The 24,423-nt window shown below is 38.6% G+C and overlaps 1 protein-coding gene and 1 long non-coding RNA gene across 2 annotated transcripts in view; one reads left to right on the top strand and one right to left on the bottom strand.

Annotated features, from left to right (window-relative positions):
- Nucleotides 1-22,862, bottom strand: LOC308642663. Its single transcript, XR_014020603.1, has 3 exons — nt 22,634-22,862; nt 21,509-21,558; nt 1-1,275 (listed from the first exon to the last, which is right to left on the bottom strand). It is a non-coding gene; the product is annotated as an uncharacterized lncRNA (long non-coding RNA).
- Nucleotides 22,863-23,354: 492 nt separating this feature from the next.
- The window catches only part of UGCG (UDP-glucose ceramide glucosyltransferase), a 37,767-nt gene continuing 36,698 nt past the window's right edge, over nt 23,355-24,423 (top strand). Inside the window, exon 1 of the mRNA XM_081281648.1 lies at nt 23,355-23,998. Within this exon, the coding sequence (XP_081137774.1) occupies nt 23,901-23,998 (98 nt within the window). The 5' untranslated portion in view covers nt 23,355-23,900. The remainder of the gene's footprint in view (nt 23,999-24,423) is intronic.

Genomic DNA, 24,423 nt, shown 5'->3' with positions numbered 1-24,423 from the left:
GGGCAGGAAGGGAGGGCTTGAGACAGGAAAGGGAGGTTTTTAGGGTCCCTTATCCTCCTGGAGTTCATTGAGGGATCTTGCTGAGATCCATGTCCTTCTAGGATTGGTCAGGAGACCTCGCTGATTGACAGGTGGTTATGAGGCACCATCACTGCTTGTCTGTCGGCCCCTGATTGGTTGGTCTTTTGTTGTAGGGACAGAGGAGGCAAGGCACCGAAGATAGCAGAAAAAGGCTTTATTTGGCTGCAGCCAGGTTCAGAGGGCACAGCTTTTGCTGTAATCAATCCCCTGAACCCCGAGTCCAGGGAGTTTCAAAATTTTATACCCAGCATGTAAGGGGAAGGGCTCAGAAGTTCACAGTCTGCAGAAGGTCACATAAAAGCAGTTGTTTTTTTTTTTTTTTTCACTATTCTGGGCAAGTTAACCTTCAAAGACAATATCTGAGAAGGGGAGAGCTTCTTCTCCCCTTTCTTTCCTCCCACTGCCAGCTGTTACCATGGAGCCCAATTGTAACTTATCTTAAAAACATAGACATCTCTGTGAAGCCCCAGCTCAAGGCCAGAGGCCTTGTTTGCACATTTCTTCAAAGTATTATACTGGATATGTTTGTGAAAAACTAGTAAGGGTTCCAGTACCTGGAGTGCTGGTATCTTCTTGGCCAGTGGCCAATTAAAACAGGGCAACACGAAAATAGGAAGTTTATCTACAATGGACTCTTTTGCAGAGAGCCTTTTGCTGACAGTCCTAAAATCAGTCTGGGTGAAGATTTCTGGAGAGGCACAGTTAAGACTTTTCTGTGGAGAAAGGGGGTGCCACTTCACTTTCACGCACGGGTTGCCTGGTGCTTTGTTCCCTCAGCCACCTCAAACCCACCTAACAGTACTTTTGATTGAACCTCCTAAATATTTTGAGAATCTGTCAGCTTATCTCCATCTCCATTGTCACAGCTACAAATCCATGCCACTTCTCTCTTGCCTGGGTGATACAGTAGCCATACATGTGGTGATCCTGCCTCCAATCAGGCCCTTTTGAGTCCACTCTTCATGCTGTATCCAGGTGATCTAATACCCCAAACTGATCCCTCCACCTCCTACTTAAAACCCTTCAATGACTCCACATTGTCCTCAAAATAAAGTCCAAACCCTTCATCTGATTTATGAAGTCTTTCATACTCATAGCAGCTTGAAAGACTATTGCCAAATGGATTCCCCAGGAAGCAGACTTAGACGGAGATGAGCATGCAGAGATTTCTCAGAGTCCTCTTGCATGTTTCATCTGTGAAGGGAAGGGGAAGAAGGTAAACTGAACAGAGGAAGAAGTTACACTGTGATATAGTCTCAACAAAGGCCTAAGCTGCCATTTTGTTTCTATCTGAAACTGGGAAAACCATTAGAATTATCCAAGTTGGGGTGAGAGGGCTGGGTCTTCATATCTCCATATCAGCCATTGGATATGGGTTGACCTGAGAAAGAGGGATGACCTGGGAGGGGGGTCATTCATCTACCCTACACCCATTTCCACTAATTCCAAGCCCTTTTTAGAATAGTGACCTAACTCAGGACTTCCTTGTGCAACACCTTTGAGTACTCAAGACCTTTTACCTAGTTTCTCCAGTATGCATTGAAGAGGGCAGGATCAAGGTGGGGCTGACTACCCTCAGGCTCATCTTCCCATTCAACTGCCTCTTACATCCCACACAGGACTCTTGGTTTCCTTATGGGATTTGCATTTTCTGGGTTCTTCAGGGATATCCTTAACCCTATCAGGGGTTTCCTGCCCTGAGCCTTCTTTTACTCCACCACCAACATTGTACCTCCAACAGGTACTCTTAGGAAACTTCCCAGGAACTCAATATCTGAGGTCTAGTCACATCCCCTTCCTTCTCTGCTAATCAGTCCAACAGCTCTTAAATTTATCCTTATTGATCCCACATTGATATAGAAGTTTTTTGTTTGTTTTGTTTTTAAAGAGAGAGTGAGAGAGGGGGAGAGAGAGAGAGAGAATTTTAATATTTAATTTTTAGTTATCGGCGGACACAACATCTTTGTTTTGTATGTGGTGCTGAGGATCCAACCCGGGCCGCACGCATGCCAGGCGAGCGCGCTACCGCTTGAGCCACATCCCCAGCCCAATGATATAGAAGTTTTATGGTAAAATTCTACCATGAATCCCTGAGCTTTGCCTTTGTTTTTTAAGGCCAATTTTTTATACTTTTTTTTTATCTTAAGCATCAAGCTTATGAAGTTGAAAACCGTAATTGTCAAGATAATTGTCTCTGCTATAAATTTATAAAGGACTCCTCAAAAGCTCAAATCTAAGTAATTTGTGTGTGTGTGTGTGTGTGTGTGTGTGTGTGTGTGTGTGTGTGTAAAAATCTCTTCCTGCTCTTGGATAGTGGGGAGAATGATCTGAGCAAAAGAGAGAGAGAGAAAAAAAATAGCCCACATTATTTTAAATCAAATTTTACCCCATTGTACAGATAAGCCTGCTCTGTTTCACTCTACCTGCTCCCTTGGATCATCTCTCAAATAAGATTCCTGCCTCCAAATCGCAGTTATAAGTTCTGCTTTCAGGGGCATCCATTGAAAGGAAGCATAGTCTTCATAATCACTGAGCAGGCTCCAGAGTGCTCAGGAACAGGCTTATTATGATCTTCCTTGTGGTCCCCTCCTAAACTTTCCACACTGCACCCTGTGCTACAACTCTTATTAAATAGCTGAGCCACTGTATACAGGGTACTTTCTTGGAAATCACACCTGGTATCACCAGGAGACCCTCAAAGTAAGGAACACTTTTCTAAAGTGCAGAACACACTTTGGAAATTGTGTAATTTACCACAGCTCAGAGATGAGTCTGTGACTTTTAATGGCACAGGACTAAGGTTCAGGAATTGTGGAAAGGTTGTGCAATAATGAGAACAACTTATAACCATTGTTACAAACCCAAATCTGTCCTGAGGCCTTTTTTTCCTGACAGGACTAACTTCAAGCTTGGTTCAGTACTGCCTCTGTGTCTGGAGGGTTAATTTGCTCTACCACTGGAATTATTCCTGGTCATCCCACATCTCAAAGTCAAGGCCAAACTGACCCTCTAGCCTCAGAAAGAAGGGCCATTTTCCCTCCAATTTCATTGTTAAAAACTATGTAAGTCTTCCTTGTCTTTATTATTATTATTATTTTGGTGGACGTACTAGGGATTGAACCCAGAGCCTCATGCTTTGCTAGGTAACTGCTCTACCACTGAGCTATATCCCTAGCCCTATGTCTTCTATATTTAACTGAAAAAAGGACACCATTTTCCTAACATAAATGTCAGTGGACAATTGTCAGTGGATTGCCTGGAGGGAATCATAGGCATGATCTGGTTCTTTGGAACCAATAAGACACAGTGCACAAAGTCTGTAATCCCTACCTCTTTAAAAAATGTTTATATTTTGGAAGTCAGTGTTCAGTTTAGGTGAAGTCTGGTAGTCTAATAGTTTCAACATCAGTCATCTCTGAGTCTTTGTAAAACTTATCTTTGTTCCTTTTCAATCCTTTTTTTATTGAATATTAAAAAATCTTGGTGTCCAGTCTTACCCAGAGTCACCTTGCTACAAATATATAGGAAAGGGCTGGGGATGTGGCTCAAGCGGTAGCGCGCTCACCTGGCATGCGTGCGGCCCGGGTTCGATCCTCAGCACCACATACCAACAAAGATGTTGTGTCTGCCGAGAACTAGAAATAAATATTGAAAATTCTCTCTCTCTCTCTCTCTCTCTCTCTCTCTCTCTCTCTCTCTCTCTCTCTCTCTCTCTCCTCTCTCACTCTCTCTTAAAAAAAAAAAAACACAAATATATAGGAAAGCTAGGCTCAGTGGTGCATGCTGAAATGCCAGTGACTTGGGAGGCTGAGGAAGGAGGATTGCAAGTTCAAAGCCAGCCTCAGCAATTTAGCAAGGCCCTATGCAACTCAGCGAGACCCTGTCTAAATAAAACATGTAAAAGGGATGTGGCTCAGTGGTTAAGTGCTCCCTGGTACCAAAAATAAATAAATAAATAAGTGACAGAAATATGACCTGTTCTAGCTCAAGCAGAAAAAGAATTTATGAGCTCCCATAACAAAATCATGGGAAAGAGATGACGTTTGTCTTTTCAGGGTCACTGGAGCAAAGCAATTGAATGTTGTCATACACAGTCCCTCTCCATCTGTCATCTCTGTTTATTTACTCTTTATTGATTCTATTCTCTTAAGCCTCTCCAGTGAAAATGAACAGCAGTTGTGGACTAATGGTCTTATTGTTTTTTAAAAAAAAGTTATTAAAAACAAGAATAAAATATTGTATTTATCATAATTGTTATCATTTCTGATACTCATTTCTTTGTGTAGGTCCAGATTTTCATCTGGTATCATATTTTTTCCATCTGGTGAACTTCCTGTAACATTTCTTAATCCATAGAACTTCTGGCAATAAATCCTTTTGAAGCCAGAGTTAAAGATAGGTAGTTAGTGTAGTTAGGTAAACAAATGGAGAATGGAGCCCAGGAAAGCAGAGCAGCACTTGGGGAAATTGAAAGGTTAATGTTCCCAAGGCCCAGAGCCCATCCTAAGGAAATGTTAATGAAGCAGCTCTCAGCAAACCTCTTAGCAAAAGGTGCTAATCAAAAGCCACAGCCCCAGGCCCTTCCTGCCCAGATTATTCCTCAGGCCCATCTGTCCCTCACCTTTTGGGCCTTCCCACTTACATTTCATCACTGCAAGATAACAGAACAAAGGACAGAAACGCAGGCGACAGGAATGCAGGGAAAGCTGAAAGAAGACCTTAGCTATAAAAGAGGGAAGACCTCCCCCTTCCATGGATTCCACCTCTTGGGTCCCCTTTTTCCTCCGGGAAGAAGTCTTTTCTGCTGTCCTTTAATATAAAGCTTCTATTTTCCACTCTAACCTTGCCTTGCTTCTCTGGTGTTATACTTCAGCATTGGGGAAGCAAGAACTCATCACCGGTAAACAGCAGTAACACTTTCATCCTTTTTCTTGAGAAAAAGTCTTTAGCCTTTAGTTTTGAAAGATATTTTGGCTGGATGTAGGATTCTAGACTTACACTCTTGTTTTTTTGTTTTGTTCTATTTCTATTACTTTTCTTTTTAAACATGATGTTTCGTTGTCTTTGGTTTTCATAGTTTTTAATGATAAATATGCTGTAATTTTTTTCTAATTAAATTTTTTTCTTGTAATTCTCATCTTTAACACTCTGAATGCAATTTGTTTCCTCTTGCTACTTTCAAGATTTTTCTCTTTACCCATTCATTTTCAGAAGTTTGACTATGAAGTTACCAGGACTTATAAAGGGTTTTATTGGCCTGATTGTGGTTTTTCTGGGATTTGTGGATCTATGTCTTGTTATCAGAAAACTATTGGCCATTATCTCTTCAAATATTTCTTCTGCCTTGTTCTCTCTTCTTCTGGTACTCTAATTACACATATATTAAGCTTTTTTTTTTTTTTTAGAGAGAGAAAGAATTTCAATATTTATTTTTTAGTTTTCGGCGGGCACAACATCTTTGTTTTGTATGTGGTGCTGAGGATCGAACCCGGGCCTCACGTATGCCAGGCGAGTGCGCTACCGCTTGAGCCACATCCCCAGCCCCTATATTAAGCTTTTGATATTACAATTCTAAGATACTCTCTTCTGTATTTTTCTCCCCCTCCCCTTCAATGTTTCAGTTTGGACAATTTCTGCAGACATGTCTTCTATTAACCAATTCTTTCCTTAGCTGTATTCAGTCTGCTGCTGGAACCATTAAAGGAATTCTTCATTTTCTTCTTAGTGTTTCCATTTCTCTAATGAAATCTACCATCTGTCCATGCATGTTGTGTACCATTTTTCACTAGATTCTTGAATAATTATTCCTGTTGTTTTAAAGTCCCTACATGATAGTTTCATCTGATCTATGTAATCTCTGTGTCTGGTTTTGTTGAGTGTTTTACTTCTGGGTAATGGATAGTTTAATTTCTTGATTTCCATGTAATCCACATTTTTTTAAAATTTAATGCTAGTCACTGTGCATAGAAAAGAATGAGTTAATGGTACATATGCCAGGAATGAGTTGATGGTACATGTGCCAAAAAGTGGGTATAGCTCTTCTTCTGTCAGGCTAATATTATGGAGAATTGAGTCAACCTAGTCTTGAATTGAGCTGAGTTTGGATTTTGTTGTTTTTTCTAGTATCTTTGCTGAACCACAGTCTTCATATTCCTCCGGCAGTTTGTTGCTATTACCTTATGCAAGTGGTACAGCCTATGCCCAGAGAGGGTCTCTCTTTACGCTATTGTACTTCCCTAAGAGGTAGATTGCTGTTGCTTGTTACTTGACACTAGGTTCATAGGAGCAAGCAGCATTCTCTGTTGTTCTGATCCAGCTTCCATTTCAGCCAGGCCCTAAGCTCTTGTGCTCAGAGTTTTAGTTCTTTCACATTCCTGTCTCTTCTTCCTATTTCTGCCTTGAGTTCCCATGCCAGTTAAACTCTACCTTGTATCTATGGTTGGTCTTGGGAATGAGGGAATTTTTTGGTGCTTTCTTAAGGGTAGCAGACCTCAACCTCATTTCAATGAACAATAATAAGCCCATAGGAAGTTTTCTCTTCCTTCCTCAAGGGCAAAGAATTTTTGCTTCTATCCCTTCCCCCTCAGCAATAGGTCTTTGCCTTTGTCTTATTGGTAAGATGATTTTCTTCTACTCCTCTCCCAGTGGCAATGGTATTTTTCTTGGCCCTGGTGGTTATCAGAGGCTGGGGGAGGTAGGTAGATGGGAAAAAAACCAATGTTGATCAAAGGGTACAAACTTTCAGTTAGATAGAAGGAATAAGTTTTAGAGACCTATTTCACAGAATGGCCACTGTAGTAAATAATTATATTTCAAAATTGCTAAGAAAAGTAGATTTTAAATGTTTTTGCCGTAAAACATAAATATGTTAGGTGATGTATATGTTAATCAGCTTGATGTAATCATTTCACAATGTAAACATATATCAAACCTCACATTGTACTCCATAAATATATACAATTAGCATTTTCCAATTAAAAATAAAATTAAAGAAAAAGAATTACTGCCGCAACCTGTGTGGCCAAACCCTAGAAACCAGTGAGGGGCGATACAGATTAAGAAAGACACCTAAGCATTTACAAAGAAAAAGCTGGACCAGGTGGGACTATGACCTCTGATGGAGGAACAGTGACCCAGAGCTATTACAGCACATTTATTATATAGGTTTTATCATCAAAAGATTATTTGTGGGAAAATTTTTGTAAAGCAGACAGGCTTGAAGTTTGCAGCACATGCAAGATCTTGTGGTTATCTTGCTATGCTCAGAATTCTGTATCCCTGGCAGCTGCTGTCTGAGCTCAAGGTTAAGACTGTTATTGTTCCATGCCTTTGCATGAAACACTCTGCATCTCTGCATGGATCTTCCTCAGGCAGGGCACTGCTATAGCTCCTTGGAAATCTTGTCCTACACCTTTGCACAGAATGTTCCCAGGGAAAAGTGCAGCCACAGCTCTGAGGCAGTAGAAGACTCTGGTCCAAATCACCACTCTCCACAAATTACTATCCCTTCCCAATGGCTTAAGACTTTTTATTCCTTTGAGAGAAAGATCTAGGAAACTAGGTTAGATTTTTGTACCTGTTCCCTAATAGTAGCTAATTATCTTCTTCATGCCTGGAACACGTAAGAGGGCTCTCATAAGTATCCTGCTCTGTACTCATCTTTCTTGTGAGTAATCAAAGGAGGTCATAGAATAGGTTTTGCCAGTGAGTACAAATTCCTCCAATATCTAGCCATTCCAAAATGATATACTAGTTCACATTCGTCCTTTAAGAATTAACATTTTAGATAAATTCTTCTTATTTGTTTTTATGGCAGCAACCTCTTTCTCTAATATCTGCCAAAGGTGGAAGAGTTTGTGTTTCATCTCCCCTTGAAGGAGTTTGTCACTATGGGAATTAAATTTATTCAGTTTCCTTTTGGGCTTATGTGATGATAGGTTCAAGAAGACATGTTTTATAGATTATCTGAACTTTTTTTTTGGTTATGATAGTGGGAGTTATGTTATTTTGGGACTTGCTTCTTCACCAGAAAGATGCTTTAATTAGGAAAAAAATCACAGGAAAGAATCTGATTGGCCTAGTCATAATTGACCTATATCATATGTTCTTCCCTGCACCAGTCACTCTCCACAGGGGATGACAGAATGAATGGGATGGGGAAAGAGTTTCAGGGTGTCCTACCAGGGGAAGGAGTAGAAAGAATGTCTAACTAACAAAAGCAGCAATCTGTAATAGAATATAGATAATTTCTAAAAACATTTTAAATGAAAAATAAATGTACACATGGAAAAAAAATTCAAACAGTATGTGAGTATACAATGTGAAGTAATTCTCTTTGCTGAGTCAGACTTTGGTCAGCCTCCTTAGAAGCAACCATAGTTTGCAATTTCCTGAATATCCAGCCAGAAAGTTTCTCTGCATATACAAACACATACACACACAAACATATACCTTTACTCAAAATAGATGCTTTCTAAAGCAAACCTCCACTTAGCTGACTCATAAGATTAACCACCACTGTTCACTTTCTCTGGAATACACACAATGAAAGACTACAGCATCCACAAGTCCACTTCTACTGGGTGAGTTTCATGCTTCCAAGTCTGTTGTGTTTATTCGGAATCTTTTTGTATCAATTGTTATTATTATATTCAAGTAATTTAATAAATTGTACATAAATTGATCAAAATTAGTGCAAAAAGGTCAGTATTTATTAAAAAATTTTTTGGAAAAACTTAATAAATGTGATTTTTTAAAAATTTTCTTTAGCTGTGAGAGAAGCAACTAAAAATTTTTGGAGGAAAACTAAAAAGTCAAAAATGAGTTTGTGTTGAGGTTATTTTCAAGCTATTTAATTGTTCAGGTTTCTTCATTCTACTTAACAAATCATAAATAATGTTTCAAAAATTAAAGTCTCATTTTAAATGGGGGGCTTAGAAAATGCATTTTATGCCTAGTTGATGCAAGAAACAGAACATGAGATTAATCAATAAATTCAAATCCAAATAAAAGATTTTGAGTTAAAATAAAATTTTTAACATACATTTAAGCTGGTCGCAGTGGCACAAATCTATAAACTCAGTGACTTGAGAGGCTGAGGCAGGAGGATCACAAGTTCAAAGCCAGCCTCAGCAACTTAGCCAGACCCTAAGAAACTTAATGAGACCCTGTCTCAAAATAAAAAATAAAAAGGCTGGGAATGTGGGGATGTGGCTTAGTGGTTGAATGTCCTTGGGTTCAATCCCTAGTACAAAAAAAAATTTAAATATATCATTTTATGACTTCTGGTTTTGTTTAGTCTTTTGATTAAACAATCTAATGATTGTCTTTATTTCATTGGATAAAATGTTCTATTTGGGTAATATGTGTGCTAGTGTGTGTGAATGTATATCTATACCCATACATACTAATTTAGTGAATTGTGGGTAAAATGATATTCCAATATAATTAACTTCTTTTGCAATTCAATATATTTTGCACTTATTACCTATTTTTGAGAGGGGTCTACTCAGACTTCTGTCCCTCACTTTGTTCAGGTCTTGGCTCAAAAGTCATTTCTACAGAAAACCCTACTTATCACTACAGAATCTAGGTTTGCTCTCTATTCTTTCTTTCACACTATCCTAGGTATTTATTTTTCATTGCCTACCTGCTCCATTGGAATATGAGATGAGAATAGGAACTTAGTATTATTTACTGCTATTTCCTCATCACTCAAAACAGTACCTATGACATAACAGATTCTCAATAAATATTTGTTGAAGTAATAAATAAACAAATGGGCTTAGTCAGTCTGTTGGGTGTTCCAACACTGGGAGCCAAAAAAGGATGTTCAATAAATTCTAGGGTATAATTTGATTCAGTATGGAACAGAAGCTTCATTAACATTAGTCATGTAGTAATTCAAATGCAAATCAAAGAAAGGCATAAATTTTTCAAATTTACCTTTCATTCATTTTTGCCTAGTGATTTAATAACAGACTGTCTTTGTACAATTGTGAATTGCCGAACATATTGCAATGACTAGCTTTTTGTTTCTTTAGAATGTAAGGTTATTTGCTATCTCTTTCTTGCCTGTACATTTTATAGTCCTCTGGTAAGAATCCAGTTTCATTGTTAAATGTATGTACAAGCAAAGGCTAGTTAGTGCTACAGATCAAGGAATAAATCAAGGAGTTTGTAAATGCTAGTGAAAGTTTTTCTTTCCTTGTCAGCCTTACATTAGGACATTGATCACTATTCCACATATGCTAAGTGGCCAGTAAAATATCCCAAATTAACATAAAGTTCAAATTTTAGGAGCTAAGGATATAACAGTGGTAGAGTACCTGTTTAACATGTGTGAGGGCCTATGTTCAATCCCCAGCATGGAAAAAAGAAAAAGACATTCTTTTTATAATGCCAACATGCCATAGATACAGAAAGATTGGATGATGGAGTATGGAAAGAGAAACATAAGAATAGGAATGAGGGGACACTGGGAGCAACTTTGAGAAAGTAAAACAAAACCAAAAATCCCAAATAAACAGGAAAAAAAACATTTTGCAAAATTCTCCTGATCACCTGGAAGGCAGACCATTTAGAAACATCTTACTGTTAATCCAGATGTTGATAATACAGGTGGCTAGATCCTCAATTCTTGGAGTAAGATTTATAGACCAGCTTAGACATTGCTTGGGTGTCTAATAAAAATGTAGAATCTCAGGCTCCACCCCAGACCCATGGAACTGGAATCTATATTTGTGAAGGTCCCCAGCAGATTCCCCCCATGCATATTGAAGTCTGAGAACCTTTGGCCTGGAGCAGCAATAATGAGGATTGAAGAGCCAAAGTGAATTTCAAAACTCTCCCAGAAGAGAGTTCAAGTTGTTAAAATAAGACCCTCTTTGCTATGATGTTATCAATTCACAAATTTTTAAAAATCCAAGCCTCATATCTATTTATTATGTTTGAACTTGGGTAAATTATTTTACTCCCCTGTGCTTCATTAATATGTCAGTAAGGCACCCAAAAACCTCTAGTTGCCAACTCTATGGATTATTTGTAATACCCCTCCTCTTTCACTGCCCTGTCAAATGGTCATACAGTTCATCACACAGTTCACTTTAATCTATTTGATCTACCTCATTATAAAATAACTTATAAAGGAATAAATACAAGGCCTAATGATGGGGCTCTGCTTTGAGCTGTGGGGAATAAGATTGCCTCCCTATGGACCACAACTGTGGAAATAGGCAACCTAAATAGAAAATTGCTTAACAACTTATTAATTATGCCTAATGTGCACATAAAAGAAATTTGGTAAAAATAACTGATCTATATGCGAGCATTCTAGATTATATAAGAATTCATTCCTCTTCCTTTAGCATGATGGATTTGGACAAATCATTACCATCATCATTTTTAACCCTTAGAATAACTTTCTAAAGGCTTATTTACCCTTAGAGTATAAATAGTGAGGCTAACGGGCTGAGAAAAAGAAAAATAAACAGTATATTTTAAACTTAATTGACGATAACTTCCAAGTTTTATTGGTGTATTATAGTTATACATAATAGTGGGATTTGTTTAAACTATTTTTATTTAAACTATTTTGAACTGTTTTTACCCACTATTTTTCTACACCTAGAACTTAGTTAAACAGAATTTCCAATAAACTCTAGCCAGTATGAAAACACTTTATGGCTTGGATATGAAATGTCCCCCAAAGGCACAAGCTAAGGGCTTGGTCTCCAGTGCAGCAGTGTTCAGAGGTAGGGCTCTTGGGAGGCAGTTGGATCATGAAAACTCTGACCTCATCAATGGACCAATCATTGGTTGTTTTCTAGCTGATGACATTGGGAGGTAGAGAAAAGAGTAGGAGAAGGGGCTTAATTGGAGAAAGCAGGCCACTGAGGGCATGCCCTGGAAGGGTATTTCTTCTCCCTAGCTCCCTCCTCTCCCTTTCTCTCTGGCTCTCTTTCTCCCGCTCTGTTTCCTTGGAAGTCAAGAGGTGAGTAGCTTTGACCTACCACGGCCTTCCACCATGATACACTGCTTCACCACAGGCCCAGAAACAATGGAAAGAGCTGACCCTTGACTGAAACTGTGAGTCAAAGTAAATCTTTCCTCCTCCAAGTTGATTTTTTCAGGTATTTTGTCAGTGATGGAAACTGTCTAATAGAATGCCAAAGCTGGAGATAAGTCTTTACAATCATGGGTCAAATCTAATATTATTAAGATACACTACTAACCAAATTGATCTACAGATTCAATGCAACCACTGTAAAACAAAACGAAACAAACAAACAACAACAACAACAACAACAACAAAACCCAGCAGTTTTGCAGAAATTGACAAGCTGACCCTAAAATTCATACTGAAATGTGAGAGACATTGAAGAATCAAAATGATCTTGAAAAACAAGAACAAAGTTGGAGTACTATTACTTCCTAATTTCAACTTATTACAAGTTGACAAAAATCAAGATCATGTGGTACTGGTGTAAAGATAGATATATAAATCAATGAGGTAGAATTTCAAGTCCAAAAATAAACTTTTAGATCTATATTCAACTGATTTTTGACAAGGGTGCCAAGATCATTCAGTAGGGAAAGAATAGTGCTAGGGAAAAATCAGATATCCACATTCAAAAGAATGAAGTTGGACCCCTATCTAACTCTGTATGTAAAAGCCAACTGAAACTGAAACAAAGACCTAAATATAGCAGCTAAAATTACAAAGTTCTTAGAAGAAAACATAAGTGTGAAACTTGTGATCTTGAATTAGGCAATGATTTCTTGGATATGACACTAAAGCACAAGTGACAAAAGAAAAAAATAGATAAATTGGACTATCAATACAAAAAGCTTTGTGCTTCCCATGATAGAATCAAGAAAGGGAAAAGTCAACCCACAGATAGGAGACAGTATTTACAAACCATATAATTGTTAGGGAACTTGTATCTAGATTACATAAAGAACTCTTACAACTCAATAATGAAAAGATAAAAATGCCCTGGAAATTCAACAAGGGATTTTAATAGACATTTTACCAAAAAATATACAAATGCAAATAAACACATATAAATATGATCCATGTTATCAGCCACTAAGTAAATGAAATCAATACCACAGTGAGATACCATATCACACTTACTACAATGACTATAACAAACTTTGGTGAGGATGGGGAGAAATGAGAACTGACATATACTGCTGCTGGTATTGTAGAGTGGTAGAGCCACTTTAGAACTAGAGTCTGGCAGTTCCTTAAAAGGTTATAAAGTTACCATACAACCCAGAACTCCTAGCTATATTACAAAGAAATATAAAAATGCATGTCTACACAAAACCTGCATTCATCATAGCATTATCTGCAATAGCCAAAGAATGGAAACCATCCAAATTCAAGTCAACTGATGAATGGACACCAAATGTGGTATTTCCATACAATGGAATATTATTTGACTATAAAAAGAAATAACGTACTGATAACATGTTTCAGAATGAATGACCTTAAAAACATTATACTGTGAAAGAATGTCACAAAAGTCACAAAGTTACCTATTATATAATTCCATTTCTATGAATTTTCCAAGATAGGCAAATCTCTATAAAGATAAATTAAATTAGTGGTTTCCAGGGCCTGGGTGTAATGGGAATGAGAAATGACTGCTTTGGGGTGTGGGGTTTCTTTTTGCAGGATTGAAAATGTTCTGAAATTAGGTGATATTATGGTTTGGAACTAGAATGTTTCCAAAAGCTCACAGAGAGAAAGCATACAGCAAGCATTAGAGGTGGGGCTTTTAGGAAATGATTCATATTCTGACTACACTAGTGGATTAATCTACTTGCTGGAATAATTCATTAATACCTGAATGGACTACTAGGAAAGTAGACCTAGTTGGAGGAAGCTGGGGCCTGGCCATCCAAGTGGCATGGCCTTAGATGGCCTTGGACTCTGTCTCTGGCCCCTTCCTCTGTCTCTGTCTCTCTCCTTCCTGGTTGCCATGCAGTGAGCACCTTTCCTCTACCATGCCTTTCTTCCATGATGTTCTTCCTCTCTCTGGCCCAGAGCAAAGGAATCAACCAACCATGGATTGGGGTCTCCAAAACTGTGAGCTCCAAATAAACTTCCCCCATTTTAAGTTTGCTTTCAAGTATTTTGGTTACAGTGACAAAAGCTGGGTAACATAGGTGGTAATGGTTGCAGAACTCTGAATAAACTAAAAGTCACTGAATTATATACTTTAAAAGAGTGAATTTCATGCTGTGTAACTATCTCAATAAAGATGGTTTATTTTTTAATTAATTAATTAATTAATTAGCTTTTTGGTACTGAGGATTGAACCCGGGCCTGAGCTACATCCCCAGCTTTTTTTAAAATTTTGAGACAGGGTCTTGCTAAATTGCTTAGGGCTTCACTAAATTGCTGAGGCTGGCCTTAAACTTGCAATCCTTTCTCAGCCTTCCAAATCACTGGATTATAGATATGCACCACCACACCTAGCAAGCTGTTGTTTTAAAAACAAAATACAAAGGTCAAAAGTGGTTACCTGAGATCTTTGTATTTAAGATGTCCTACAAGTTCTCCATTGTTTTGGATAAACTCAGTGTTGTGGGCCTGGTGGTTTCCTCTCTAATGCTATTTATCCCTCATCTATTACAGCCATGCTTCAATTGATCCTAATTTGACCATTCTAAACTTGCTTGCCATAGACTAAGCTAATTAGCAAATGATATTCAAGGGTATGAAATTTGTAAAAAAGAAAATTAAGATTTTTATTAGATACTTGAGAATAACTAACACATTCTCTCTTCCTGAATATGAAGCGAAAACTGTGAAGTACGTGTAATTGTTGGTGGCCATTTTAAACCATGAGCAAGTCAGGTGAAAGACAAAGCTAATATATAGAGAAGGAGGGAGGCAAGACTACCCAAGAAAATGGAGCAAGAGCCCGGGTGAGCCATGCCTGACTCCTGTGTCCTTTAAATAGACTGTGACTGTATGACTAGCTTGCCTGGGACAGTCTCAGTTTACAATAGTTCTGCTAGCCCAATTGTTAATAGTGCCCCTTTCTTTCTCAAAAGTATCCTGTTTTAGATAAATAATTTATATGGTCATGTTCCCTCTAACTGGGTTTATAGCTACATATCAATTAACTTAGTAGTTAACGTTAACCAAGGTCAACTGTTTCTCAAATTGTGTCCATTCAGACTGTTTTCTGTCTGGCTCCCAACAGGCTCCCTGAATTCTTCAGTTATTTAAGTTACTTAGATTCAAAAAGTAACCACAGGAGACATCTGCTTTCACTCTCTCTGCCTGGAAATCTTAAGTTTTTTTTTTTTTTTTTTTTTTTCCTGGGACATAGGTGAACTTCTCCATAAAGTCTTTCTAGACTTTTCAAAATAAAAGCAATCATTCCCAAAGCCAAAACAATTCTCCTCATCCATACCTCTATATTAACACTCATTGCATTACAATAATGTTTTTATTTATCCTCCACAGCAGACTGTGAACTTTTTTTGTTTTTTTTGGGGGGGAGGGACTATATCATTTTTAACTTGTACACAAAGCATGAGAACACTGTGTGCCTAAAATGTAATACATTTTAATATTTTTTTGGTCAAGGAATAAAGGAAAAGAAATAACTAGATAAGAAGTCCATTCATTTATTTTGCTTCATCATCTGAATAGAATGTTTAAATAATTTTACTCAATATTTTTTATTGTATAGTGATTGACCATTAAAGAAGGCTCCCAAGTCTAAATGATCCCAAATTGTTCAGATGAGCAATTGAGTTTAATGAACTTACATGATCCACAAGGCCCTGATAATTGTTCCTGTTTCTTTGAATTGCAAAATGAATTGTTGCATGCTTTTTCATGTTGGAGATGATACTACAATGCATAACCACAAGGCTTAAAATAATCAGATATGATTTTTTTGTGGCTTTTTTTTTTTTTTTTTTTTGGCGGTGCTGGGAATTGAACACAGGGCCTTGTGCATGTGAGGCAAGCATTCTACCAACTGAGATATATTCCCAGCCCTCAGACATGATTTTTTTTATTGGTTGTTCAAAACATTACAAAGCTCTTGACGTATCATATTTCATACATAAGCTTCAAGTGAGTTATGAACTCCCATTTTTACCCCAAACACAGATTGCAAAATCATATCAGTTACACATCCACATTTTTACATAATGCCATACTAGTAACTGTTGTATTCTGCTACCTTTCCTATCCTATACTATCCCCCCTCCAGACATGATTTTTGAACCCTAAAATCACGAGACTTGAGAGAGGGCTCTATTCTTCACAAATTCATTGTTTGGTACCATTCATATAAATATTATTAATTGGTTTCTGCTAATTCTGGACTAGAAAAGAGTTTGTATAAACTTGACTCTGAAAACTTTGCCTTGTGTTGATTCTGATATATTTTATTTTTAGTATTTCCTAAGGCATTTATTACCCAAAATAATTTTAACATCTATTTGATATCACTGTTTCTTGTATGTCAAAAAGTCCCTGTAGTGCTGGGGTTATAGCTCAGTGGTAGAACGCTTGCCTTGCACGTATGAGGCACTGGGTTCAATCCTCAGTACCACATAAAAATAAATACATAAAATAAAGGCATTGTGTCCATCTACAACATATATACGTGTGTGTGTGTGTGTTTTAAAGTACTTGTATACCTTTCTAATCTTATACTTCAGTTGTGTAGTATAATTTCAGGCCTGAAATTTAGTTTTCCCATGGAATAAAAGTCTATTTGTTTGTTCCTTACTGTTTAATTATATTTCTCCTGTTTCAATCAATTGTCATCTAATTGCATTTGTTTCTGATTGACCAAATCAGGTATATTATCAAATGGAAGAAATCTATAGGACATTCTGCCTGTGTAATAAACAAGAGTTATGAAGTACTCTATGTTTCTATCATGGAGAAACTGATTTGCTAAAAAATATCCTTAGAACTATAGTTAACTTTTTTTTCAATATTTTTTTCTAGTTGTGGATGGACCTTTATTTTATTTATTTATTTATTTATTTATTTATTTTTTAAAGAGAGAGAGGGAGAGAGAGAGATCGGCGGACACAACATCTTTGTCTGTATGTGGTGCTGAGGATCGAACCTGGGCCGCAGGCATGCCAGGCAAGCGTGCTACCGCTAGAGCCACATCCCCAGCCCCTATTTATTTATTTATATGGAGTGCTGAGAATCCAACCCAGTGCCTCACACATGCTAGGCAAGTGCTCTACCACTGAGCTACAACCCCAGCACATATAGCCAACTTTTAAAAACAGGTAGAAATAGTAAAGGAAGAATTCAAGAAAACAAAAGTGAGTGATTGAGATGAGGCCAAATGAGTGAATCTTCTTTATTAAGAAATAATAATGAAATTCATAGAATATACATGAGCCTGGGCTATTATTTTTTACATATGTTAACAACTCATTTTATAGACAAGAACACTGGGGTAAGAGGTTAAGTGGTTTGCTCTGTCATGTAACTAGTAAGCAGTGAAACTGAGCTTCAGTGTTTGGGGATAAGATCTCACTATATTGCGCATATATATATATATATATATATATATATATATATATATATAAAATTCTGGCTTTGAACTCTTGAACTTGAGGGATTCTCTTGCCTCTGTCTCCTGAGCAGCTGAGATTATAGATGAAGCCCACCACAGGGCTGGGATTTAAACCCAGCCAGTCTGCCCTTCAAGGAGTATGTGCTTAACGAAGCATCTGCATGGTATCCTAAAACAAAACATTCTTAAAATAGAAGATATTTTGTAGAAATTCTAAACTCAGGAAGTCTAGTTTACCTTAACAGCTCTGTTCTTTAGTAAAAGTTAAATTTACATTTTAACCATATTATTGGTAATTCTTTGAAATATTGTAATGAAAAACAGCTTTATTGGTATTTTCTTAAATTATTTTATGAAAAAAATTGTGAAAAAAATCCTTTTGTAAAATTCTTCCATTTGTTGCTTATTCTCTTAGATGAATTATTTTAAAATGATAATATATTTCATGAAATTCCTTTTAATTGAAGTAAATGATGCGATAAAAGGAAAGAACAAGATGTTTAAATTAACAGTGCATCTTAGCTGAAAAAAAAATTTAAATATATAGTTTCCTAATTCTCAGATAGTGACACTAACTTATATATAACATTGCTTACCAAACTAACAAATGCTAAACAGCATTACTTTGCAAATGGAACTTTGAGGATGAACATCTACTGTATATTGTTTAAATTAACTCTACACTGTCATGTTTACTTATATGCCATTAACTTCGAAGTCTGACAGACCTGGGTCCAAACTCCATCGATATATCAACTGGGTAGTTTACTTAATCTTTTGAGCTTCTAATTATACATTTCATGACTGTTAATATATTTTTTAATTTGCTGGCACATAGTAATTTTTCTTATATTTAATAAATATTTCTCTCCCACCCCTGTCTCTTTCTCTCTCCACAATAAGTTTACTATTTGTTTTCCTAACAGCCCCCACAAAGCGCGCACGCGCACACACACGCATACACACACACACACACACACACACACGCATACACACACACACAACCAAGGTGACAATTCTAACATTCTGAACTGTACTAAATAAACTGGACTGAGGCATAACTATCCATCTATCTAAAAAGATCTTTAAAAAAGTAGTTGATATTTATGTGGGTCATATTTGGAAATCTTTTAAATTTAGATTCCTTTAAGAAAGAACATAAATGTGTCAACCTAGTAAACTGTGGGGTAAAATGAAATCAAATCTGATTTTAAAAAAATTTTTGGTGGTGCTAGGGATTGGACCCAGGGCTAGACAAATACTAACAATGAGCTATATCCCTAGCCCTCAAATATGACATTTTAAAAGAAAAATGAGTATGTGGTAAAATAGATTTCAATGGAACATTTGGATAAGAGTTGGGAAAGCAGCCTAGGATGATGTGAACTGCAGTGACCTGCAGGCTCTGCCCAGGACCACGCCCACAAATGTAAACACACAGCACCAAGTGTTTATCAACAAGATAAGGCCCTGAACCAACAACCTGCCTGGAACTTTTGTAGCATCTGAAGGGTGATCAGGGTAGTAACTTATCTTTGGATCTGAAGGTTTTTACAAAGATACTACTTCATGGACCACAAACCAATGTAAGTTAATCACCTGAGCTGATACATAGATAAGGTATTTTTCTACTGATTCCAAACATGCCTAGAAAATAATGCAAGACAAGAATCATTGTTTCTCTTTGCAATTGATTCTCATTTTGTTTTTGAAACTTCAAATTTACTCACTTTTGGGGAATCACCTTTTTTTACCTTGGTTTAAAATGTTTTTATAGGGCTGAAGTTTTACAACACGCCTACCTTTTTAAAACAACAGATTAAATGTAAGAAACTGAACTGTGATTTCTAAAATGTTTATATGAAAGTTTCTTATAATAATAACAAAGATGGAAAATATGTCCAATATTGAAATGAACACTGCTACTGACTCTGTCAGATAGAGCAGGAGCTTTGTTGTAGGTCTTCAGGCTGAGTTTAAGTGAACAGATGCCTAGTTACTTTATTTTGCTGAGGATGGAACCTAGAGTCCCCAGCTCCTATACAGTTACTTCTATTCTATCTCTGTGACTTAATTTTGTAAGCTAAAGGAGGGAATATGGTGGTTAATGGTTATTTTTTCACAAAGAAAAACTTTTAAAATGTTTACAAGGTGAAATTTTTTCCCATTGATTTTTGTCAATGTAGATTAGTTTATTTATTCAAGCATTTACCAAATATTTGAGTGTCTACAAGGTGCAAAGCCCTGGGATCTCATGGTAAACTAGTTTATCTTGTTTATTCAGACACTTGCAGCACTTACACACACACACACACACACACACACACAATATCAAGTTAAATATTTAAATATGATAAATATTATTTATATAATGTATATAAGTGTACACTAATTTAAAAAAAAATACCCCCCTTTTGTTTTGTCCTGGGGATTGAACCTAGGGGCCCTTTACCACTGAGCTACATCCCCAGCCTTTTTTATTTTTTATTTTGAGACAGGGTTTTACCAAGTTGCTTACAGCCTTGCTAAATAGCTGAGGCTGGCCTTAAACTTGCAGTCCTCCTGCCTCAGCCTCCTGAGCCACTGGGATTACAGGCAAGGGCCACTATGATTTAAAATAATTTTTTTTAAGAGTAGATTTAAGGTTCCCCGCAAAACTGACTAGAAATTACAGCATTTCCATATATATACCTCCCTCTCCCACAGCCTCCTCTATCAACATGGCCTATTCAAGTGTTATATTTGTTACAATTGATAAACCTACATCAATGTATCATTATCACCTAAAGTTCATGGTTTATATTAGGATTCACTCTTGGTGTACTTTCTGGGGGTCTGACAACTGTATGGCATGTATCCACCATCATAGACTCACATAAAATAATTTTACTACCCCCAAATCCTCTGTGCTCTGCTTATTCTCCCTTCCCTTCTACCCCTTGGCAACTGCTAATTTTTTACTATCTCCATATTTTTGCTTTTTTTTTTTCCAGAGAGTCATATAGTTGAAATCATATGGTATGTATAAACTTTTCATATTGGCTTTTTCTAGAAATCTTATCACAGATGATATTTTTCTTAGACACATCCCAAATCAAGAATCCTAGTTATCCAAAATGGGATAACCTTTAAAAAATATAACATGATATAGGCACTTTGGGCAAAATGTAACTACATATCAAATGGCAGGTTAAATTGTTTTGTTTCTCTGAAATAACTTATGTACCTGTGTTCTCCCAGAACCTGTGTTCTCTTTTCTGGGATATTAAACCAATACAGTTTCATTTCAGTTACAATTTAGAATTGGTTATAATTAAATTATTTTGGTTTGGGTTTGGTTCAAGCCAAAAATGTTCTTCAACCACTTGGTTTGAACCAGACATTTTGAATTATTTTCTCATTAAGGTTTGATAAACTACCTATGGTCATTAAGAGTTGAACTTGGGTTTTGTTTGCTCTATAATATACATCAATCTAATATATATCAAATGTTACTGAATCACCACTGGATAAAGTCAGAAGTGCTGAACTTGATGGAATTGTTTTTCTGGAATGGAAGCCCCTTTAAACAAACAAACAAACAAACATATTTTTAAAAAGTTAACTGTCCCACGGGAGATTAGCAATCAGGGTCTTTGCTGCCACACTACATGGAGGAAATTTAGGCTTTGGAAAGTACATAATCTACAGAATATTAGGATTATTATTCTAAAGCTGTTGTTTAAAAACCAGGTTTGGGCAGACTTAATTTAACTAGGGTCAAGTATGATAAAGCTGATCTCTAGCTGATTACACTCCATTACAGCAATTCTGGTTAACTCTTAAGCACGTCTACTTACAACTTTCTTTGGCTTCACTTTCTGTGTTATTGTTCAACTCTGTTTTAAGTCTGCGGAAAACATTTTGGAAAAATGCAGAATGTAACAAAATGTTTAAACGGAGCAACTGATGGAGTTCACCAAATCAAAGATGACATGAATTATAAGATGCAAAATTATTATATATATCACTAAGATGCACATTAGAAAGGGGGAAAATATCCTATTTTTTGTAAGATGCCATTGACTGTGAGATGCATTCGCATTTCAGAAATGTTAAAATACATTTTTTTAAAAAAAGTGTCTTAGACCCGATTAACTACAATAATGACATTTTAAATTGGGGGGGGGGGGGTTACCGGGAATTGAACCCAGGGGTGCTTAGCCACTGAGCCACATTCCCAGTCCTTTTTATCTTTTATTTTAGAGACAGGGTCTTGCTAAATTGCTTAGGGCCTGGCTAAACTTCTGAGGCTGGCTTTGAATTGCAATCCTCCTTCCTCCGCCTCTCCAGGCGCTGGGATTACAGGCTAAAATTTCTATTTGTAGTTATTTCAATGTTAGGATTTTATTCTGCTATAACTTTATCAACCAGTAGCTCTCAACAATAAAAATTTAATTTCTAAGCACTGGTCTCTCTTTACACTAGAAGAACAAAGGGCATCGAGCATTCAGCATTGGTTCTCAACACAGATTTACTATTTTTAGTAAATCTGTAAAAAACTGTAGTTTATCATTTAATCAAAGATTGCAGTAGCTCTATCACTAGTAACTACAATAAGTAGTAATAATGAAATAAATAACTACTTTTCGAAACTGAATTCAATTCTAAAACCTCTCAAGGGAGGTCATGGATTATTTAAAAGGAAATCACTTGAAATAATAAACACTGTTTAAATGTAGAACAATCGAAAACAATATAAACTCATCTAGGCTAAAGAAATAAACGGAAACATTTATTACTAGCACCTCCCTGGACTTAGGATAAACACTAAGTTACGTTATTTTCTGAAGTAACTCTTTTTTCCATTCTAAAGCAATGCAATCCACATGTTCAATAAAATTTTTCTAGTAGCTAGTCACGTTTTTTTAAAAAACGTTTTTTAAAAAGTGAAACTAACTTAACGCAATATATCCCAAACTTACCATTTCAGCGTGTAATCGATATAAGATTTATTAACCAGATGATCTACATGCACGGTGTATTGTCAACACTAACAGCACAACCGCTTTCGAACCAGCTGCATTTCAAGCGCTCACTTAACCTCTTGTGGCTACCGTCCGCAACAGTGCAGTCCTGCGAGATTTCAATTTCAACCTAATTCTGTACATTTTGAGTTTGAGAATTTTATTACATAATGTCCCTAAGATGCTTAAAGATCTGTGAGGCACACGGAGATTTAATTCTTGGGTTCGTTTGGAACCAAAATTCCTAAGCATTAAGCGCAGGGGGTGACGCGCGGTGGTGGTGGGGTAGTCTAGGGGAAACCCTCGGGTCCTTGAACACGGCTGGAGGAGGGCCTAGCCGCTCGGAGCGACGCCGGGTGGGGAGGCTGCAGACGCGGCGTTGAGATGAATTTCGAGACAAGGTCGGGAAGCTAACCGTGTCTTTTTTCTGGGGGAACCACGGGACTGCAGAGCCGGAGAGAGGAGGAGCAGCCTCCGAACCCGGCACCCGGTTCCCGAGTCACCGCCGCCGCCAAGGAACTAGCACAGCTCAAGCTGTAAGGCAGCCCGCTCCCGGCGCCTTGGAGGCTAGGTGGGCGGCATCTGGACAGAGCAGCCTGGGGAAAGCCCGGCGCGAGTCCAGCACAAGCCGCCCAGGGGCGCGCTCGCGCCGGCGACGCAGCGGGCGCGCGAGCGGCGGGGTAGGCGGGGAGGAGAGGGTGCACCGCCCCTCCGAGGGGCGGGAGCCGCGGTTCCGGAGGGCGGGGGCGGGGGCGGGGCGAGCACCGCCGAGGAGTCGGGGCGCGATCCGCTGGTTTCGATTAGTGCGCGGAGCCGCGGCGGCGGAGCAGGACGGCGGAGCTGCACCGCCCGGAGCCCAGCGGCGAGGAAGCAGGGCAGCGGGGAGGCAGGGCGGCGGCGGTGCGCAGGGTCCGGCCAGCGGCCGCAAAGGTCTGGACACACGAATCAGAGCCACGGGCAGCGGCAGCCCAGATCACGGAGCCCGCCCACCGCAGCGCCCGCAGCCGCGAGCGCGCCGAGGACAGCGCGCGGGCGAGTGCCCGCGGGCGGGGGCGCGCAGGCACTGCCCGCCCCTTCCGTCCCCACCCCCCTCCGCCCCTTCCTCTCCCCACCTTCCTCTCGCTTCCCGCGCCCCCGCACCGGGCGCCCACCCTGTCCTCCTCCGGCCGGAGCGCTGTCCGCGGCGGCAGCCGGAGCGGGCCGGGCCGGGCCGGCGGGCCGGGGGATGGCGCTGCTGGACCTGGCCCTGGAGGGAATGGCCGTGTTCGGGTTCGTCCTCTTCTTGGTGCTGTGGCTGATGCATTTCATGGCCATCATCTACACGTGAGTGAGGGGCAGCCGGAGGGGCTCGCGGCTAGGGTCTGGGCCTCGGGGAAAGGCAGGAGTGGGAGGTATTTGTGTTTTGGAGGGGACTGTGCTTGGGAGGGGTGAAGAAAGCTAGTTCTCAGACGCTTCCCTCCATCCCCTCTTCCCTTATACAGGATGGGGTGAGGAGCGAGGGTCCTTGGGTAGGAAAAGTGACCAGTGAAGGGGTTGCAGGCTATTGAAAAGCCAGGGGGAAAGAAGGCTGTTCCTTACATATCAGGTTGCTTGTACTGATTGTACTGGGATTCGTGTGATTTTTTTCATCTGGGCCAAGATGTATGGTGTATTGTTTTTTTCTCTCGGCATGGACCACATTTCTGTTACGGTGATGATCGATTCCACTGGAGCTGCTCACAGCTACCTGGAGATCTTCCTGTGGATTT

Source organism: Spermophilus citellus, assembly GCF_964194105.1.
Source record: "Spermophilus citellus genome assembly, chromosome: 2".
Classification (NCBI taxonomy): Eukaryota; Metazoa; Chordata; class Mammalia; order Rodentia; family Sciuridae; genus Spermophilus; species Spermophilus citellus.
Note: the sequence above shows the minus strand (reverse complement) of the source record. Positions and strands in the feature narration are given on the sequence as shown.